The sequence below is a fragment of the Cebus imitator genome, unplaced genomic scaffold (genome assembly GCF_001604975.1).
Source record: "Cebus imitator isolate Cc_AM_T3 unplaced genomic scaffold, Cebus_imitator-1.0 Scaffold79, whole genome shotgun sequence".
Lineage (NCBI taxonomy): Eukaryota > Metazoa > Chordata > Mammalia > Primates > Cebidae > Cebus > Cebus imitator.
Genome location: NW_016107394.1, coordinates 7,654,016 through 7,660,099, shown reverse-complemented (window position 1 = coordinate 7,660,099; position 6,084 = coordinate 7,654,016). Strand labels below are relative to the sequence as shown.

At 37.4% G+C, this 6,084-nt stretch overlaps 1 protein-coding gene across 1 annotated transcript in view; it reads right to left on the bottom strand.

Annotated features, from left to right (window-relative positions):
• Positions 1-568, bottom strand: part of LOC108307425 (guanine nucleotide-binding protein G(i) subunit alpha-2-like) — a 2,127-nt gene extending 1,559 nt beyond the window's left edge. Inside the window, exon 1 of the mRNA XM_017532797.2 lies at positions 1-568. Within this exon, the coding sequence (XP_017388286.2) occupies positions 1-428 (428 nt within the window). The 5' untranslated portion in view covers positions 429-568.
• Between the last annotated feature and the right edge of the window lie 5,516 nt (positions 569-6,084).

Genomic DNA, 6,084 nt, shown 5'->3' with positions numbered 1-6,084 from the left:
GAGCGGCCAAAGCAGGCCTGCACACCATGGTCAGCCCAGAGCCTCCGGATGACGCCGGACAGGTCATCAGGGAGCACACCCTGCTCCTCAGCAGTGCAGGACAGTGCAAACAGCTGCCTGGCATCGTCCGCTCTGGAGGGGTCGGCAAAGTCGATCTGCAGGTTGCCCATGGCCTTGACAATGGCCATGATGGACTGGATGGTGTTGCTGTAGACAATCGTCCGGTACTGCCGGCATTCCTCCTCGGAGTAGCCATCCTCGTGGATGATCTTCATCTGCTTGACGATGGTGCTCTTCCCTGACTCCCCAGCACCCAACAGCAGCAACTTCACCTCCCGCGCCGCCTTCTCGCCGTCCTCCCGCAGGTTCTTGTCGATCATCTTAGAGCGCTCGGCCGCCTTGTCCTCGGCGCTCACGGTGCACCCCATCCCGCCGTCCGCCGGCCCGGCCGCCGCCCGGCCCCCACACGGCCCACGGCCCACGGCCCGGCTCGGCCCCGCCCGACCCACTCCGCTCCCACCACCAGCCCTAATGCGGGAAGCTCTCGGGTCCGCAGTTCCAAGCGTCTCCAGAGTATTTTTATTCTAGGGCCACATTAATCTCTTCTTTGCTGTTTTGGAAGACTGGGACTTTGGAGTGAGAGGATCTTTAGTAGCTTAGCCACTTTGGACCAGTTATTTACAACTTCTGTAGGCTTTAATTTCTTCATTTGAAAAAAAGGGTCTCACAAAAGTACCTGGCTCATAAGGGTTTTGTGAGGTTGCCTCGAAAGCACTTAACTTGTTGGCACACAGTAAATATTCAGTGGATGATGATGTTGAGAAAGATGATGAATATTGGCTTATATAATTGTGTATTTGGTCTTTGTCAGTATAGACATGCCTTATGTTTTAATTCATATCAGTGTGAAAGATCCAGGGTCTCACTGTATTGTTAAATTTTTCTTCCTATACACCAGTGTGTGATTCTTTTTTTAAATTTCCAAATGTCCCCTTCCACCTTTGTGAGAAAAATAAGCTAATCTCTATGAGAAAGAAAGTCTCTTAGTGTTTGAGAGAAAGCAGCTAATTTCAGAACTACAACTTCTTGGGCTGTCTCCTTAGCTGTGCTTTATTAGAGTTTTTAGTCCATTCCACTTTCTCTTAAATCCTCCCTGGCTCACAGTAGTAAACTGAAGCATACTTTATTAAAGTAAAATGAAATAATTATGTCATGCATCTTACCTGCAAGCACATGAGTTTTGATGCCTTTCAAGAGGAATATATTAGATGGGCAGCTGGTTGGTAATCATCCTACTCTGTCTCATTGGGTGACATTTAAATAATCACACTCAAATCTGCAGTAACTAGAGAGGAGTATTTCAAATGAATTATTTACTTCATACTACAGTTTAATGATTAGGCATACAGATAAATAAGGGAACATTTTCATGACATCCATATTATTGAATGCAGTGAACATCTAAAATATAACTGGATTTCTAAAAATTCCTACAGTTACCAGTGAACAAAAAGAATACATTTGAATGGGGAAAATTTCAATTCTTTTCCAGGTTCAGGTTGTCTTACAGCTTAGTTTTAGAGAGGCCTAGGACACTGAAATAATCGATGATTCATAGGCAAATTCTCTTTTGACTTGGTAATTATGTCAAAAAAAACCTATTTATAGAGTTAAAAAAAAATTAACCTGGACTACTAGAATATTTTCCCTGAAGATCTCTCAGTAGAATGGGGCAGACATTTTTATTTTTAGTAATTATTTATGTGGGTTCTATTAATAGTCACCATGTTAAAAATTAATACTAAGAAATGTTTAAAATATGTATATGGTTATCTTAATATAATTTATATTTTAACAGTTTCTATGAAAAATAATTTTATTTTTCAGTAACAATGATGAGTAATATTTTTATTGTATAAATGTAAGGTGTACAACATGTTTTTGTGTACATCTGCATGGTGAAGTGCTTATAACAGTCAAATACATTAATAAATTACTACATTATCTTCCATAGTTACCTTTCCTTTTTGCATGTATGTGGGGGGGGGGCGGTAAGAGTACTAAAATTTCTTGTTTTAACAAATTTCCAGTATATACAATGCAATATCATCAACTGTATATGGTGCTTAGGCTGTATGCTAGTTCTCTACACCTATTTATCCTGTTTAAATAAAAAATTCATACCTTTTGGCCTACATCTCCCATTTCTCCTATACCTTTCCCAACTACCATTCTACTCTGCTGCTTTGTGTTTATTATTATGTTTTTAAGATTCTACATATAAGTGAGTTCATGTAGCATTTGTCTTCCTATATCTGGCTTATTTTACTGAATATAATGTCATCTAGGTTCATCCATGTTGCTGAAAATGCAGGATCTCCTTTTTTAAGGCCAGATAGTATTCTGTTGTATATGTATAGCATGGTTTCTTTATCTATTCCTCTGTTAGTAGACACTTAGGTTGTTTCCCTACCTTGGCTATTGAGAATAATTCTACAATAAGCATTGACACACAGATATCCTTATAAGGTGGTGATTTCATTTCCTTTGGGGATATATCCAGAAGAGGGATTACTATGGTAATTCTACATGAATTACTATATGGTAGTGCTAAGTTGAATTTCTTTTAGGAAGCTCTGTGAACTTTTCTAAAGTGGCTACCTAAATCTGCATTGCTACCAACAGTTTACAAGTGTTTCCTTTTCTCTACACCCTCAGCACCACTTATCTCTTGTCTTTTTCATAATAAGCATCCCAACAGATGTTAGGGGTAAATCATTGTGGTTTTGATTTTCATATACTTGTTGGCCATTTTTATGTTTTCTCTGGAGATAAATCTATTCAAGTCCTTTACCTATTTTTTAATCAGGTTATTATTTTGTTTTGCTATTGGGTTGTTTGAATTCCTTACATATTTTAGTTATTAACCGTTTAAGACAGACTATGGTTGGTAAATCTATTCTCCCAGTATTTAAGTTGTCTCTTCAGCCTCTTTAACATTGTTTCATGATAAAAATAGTGTTGAGACAGGGATAAATCCAACCTGGTCATTATGTGTAATTTTTTTGATGTGTTCTTGAGTTCATTTTTCTGGTGTTCTCTTGATGATTTTTCCATCTACGTTCATCTTAGATAGTGGACTGTAGCTTTCTTATTGTGTCTGGCTTTGACATAGGAATGATGCTGGCCCCAAAAATGGGTTTGAAAGTATTCCCTCTAGTTCTACACTCTAGAAAAGTTGAAGAGGAATTTGAGATATGTTCCATGCATATCTAGTTTATTGCACGTTTTTAACATGAAGGGATGTTAAATTTTAGCAAAGGCTTTTTCTGCATGTATTGAGATAATCATGTGGCTTTTCTCCTTGGTTCTGTTTATGTGGTGTGTTTATTGATTTGCATATGTTGAACCAGACTTGCATCCCAGGGATGAAGCCAACTTGATCATGGTGGATAAGCTTTTTGATGTGCTGCTGGATTCAGTTTGCCAATATTTTGTTGAGGATTTTCACACTGATGTTCATCAGGGATATTGGCCTGAAGTTTTGTATTTTTTGTTGTGTATCTGCCATGTTTTGGTATCAGGATGATGTTGGCCTCATAGAATGAGTTAGAAAGAAGTCTCTCCTTTTTAGTTATTTGGAATAGTTTCAGAAGGGATGGTACAGGCTCTTCTTTGTACCTCTTGTAGAATTGGTCTGTGAATCTGTCTGGTCCTGGGTTTTTTTTTTTTGTTGTTGTTGTTGGTAGGCTATTAATTACTGCCTCAATTTCAGAACTTGTTATTGGTCTATTCAGGGAATTGACTTTTTCCTGGTTTATTCTTGGGAGGGTGTATGTGTCCAGGAATTTATCCATTTCTTCTAGATTTTCTAGTTTATTGGCATAGAGGTAATATATTCTCCGAGTTTGTATTTCTGTGGGTGATATCTCCTTTAATAACTTTTTACTGTGTCTGTTTGATTCTTCTCTCGTTTCTTCTTTCTTAGTCTAGCTAGGGTTTATCTCTTTTGTTATTTTTTTGAAAAAACCAGCTACTGGATTCATTAATTTTTTTGGAGGGATTTTTGTATCTCTATCTCCTCCAATTCTTGTCTGATCTTAGTTATTTCTTGTCTCCTGCTAGCTTTTGGATTAGTTTGCTCTTGCCTCTCTAGTTCTTTTAGTTGTGATGTTAGGTTGTCGATTTGAGATCTTTCTAACTTTCTTTTGTAGGCATTTAGTGATATAAATTTCTCTCTTAACACTCCTTGAGCTGTATCCCAAAGATTCTGGTATGTTGTCTCTTTGTTCTTGTTGGTTTCAAAGAACTTCTTTATTTCTACCTTAATTTCATCATTTACCCAGGAGTCATTCTGGAACACGTTGTTCAATTTCCACGAAATTGTGTGGTTTTAAGTGAGTTTCTTAATCCTAAGTTCTAATTTGATGGTACTGTGGTCTGAGAGACTGTTTGTTATGACTTCAGATCATTTGCATTTACTGAAAAATGGTTTATTTCAATTAAGTGGTTGATCTTAGAATAAGTGTCATGTGGCACTGAGAAGAATGTAAATTCTGTTGATTTGGGGTAGAGAGTTCTGTAGACGTCTACTAGGTTCACTTGATCCAGAGCTGAGTTTAGTCCTGAATATCCTTGTTAATTTTCTGTCTCGTTGATCTGTCTAATCTTGACAGTGGGGTGTTGAAGACTCCCATTGTTATTGTATGGGAGCCTAAGTGTCTGTGTAGGTCTTAGGCTCAAGAACTTGTTTTATGAATCAGGGTGCTTCTGTTTTGGGTGCATATATATTCAGAATACTTAGCTATTCTTGTTGAATTGTTTTCTTTAGCATTATGTAATGCCCTTTTTTGTCTTTTTGATCTGTGTTTAAAGCCTGTTTTGTCAGAGACTAGGAATTGCAACCCCTACTTTTTTTTTTTTTTTTGTTCTATTTGCTTCATAAATTTTTCTCCATCCCTTAGTTTTAAGCCTGTGCCTGTCTTTGCACAGAACATATCTCAAAAGAATAAGTTATTTATGACAAACCCACAGCCAACATCATATTGAATGGTCAAAAGCTGGAAGCATTTCCTTTGAAAACTGGTACAAGACAAGGATGCCCTTTCTTACCACTCCTATTCAACATAGTATTGGAAGTTCTGACCAGGGCAATCAGGGAAGAGAAAGAAATAAATGGTATTTAAATAGGAAGAGAGGAAGTCAAGTTTTCCCTGTTTGCAGATGACATAATTTTATATTTAGAAAACCCCACTGTCTCAGCCCCAAAACTTTTTGATCTGATAAACAACTTCAGCAAAGTCTCAGGATACAAAATCAATGTACAAAAATAACAAGGCTTCCTTTATACCAGTGATAGGCAAGCAGAGAGCCAAATCTTGAATAAACACCCATTCACAATTGCTACAAAGAGAATACCTACGAATACAGCCTATTAGGGATGTGAAGGACCTCTTCAAGGAGAACTACAAATGGCTGCTCAAGGAAATAAGATAGAACACCAACAAATAGATAAACATTCCATCCTCATGGATAGGAGAAATCAATATCATGAAAATGCCATACTGCCCAAAGTAATTTTTAGATTCAATGCTATTCCCATCAAACTACCATAGACATTTTTCACAGAATTAGAAAAAAAGAGAAAACTATTTTAAATTTCATATGAAATCAAAGAAGATCCTGTATGGTCAAGATAATCCTAAGGGAAAAAAACAAAGCTGGAGGCATCATGCTACCTGACTTCAAACTGTACTTCAAGGCTACAGTAACCAAAACAGCATGGTACTGTTGCCAAAATAGACCCACAGACTAATGGAGAAGAGAAGCCCCAGAAATAACACCACACATCTACAACCATCTGATCTTTGACAACCCTGACAAAAACAAACAATGGGGATAGGATCTCCTAATCAGTAAATGGTTGCTTCTTCAACTTTATTTGCTAATGGTTTGTTGAACCTTTTTGTTTCTTCTTGATTGAATCTTATAGGTTGTGTGTTGCTAGAAATGTATGCATTTTCTCTAGGTTATTTAATGTTGGCATATGACTGTTTATAATAGTCACTTATGATCCTTTTCATT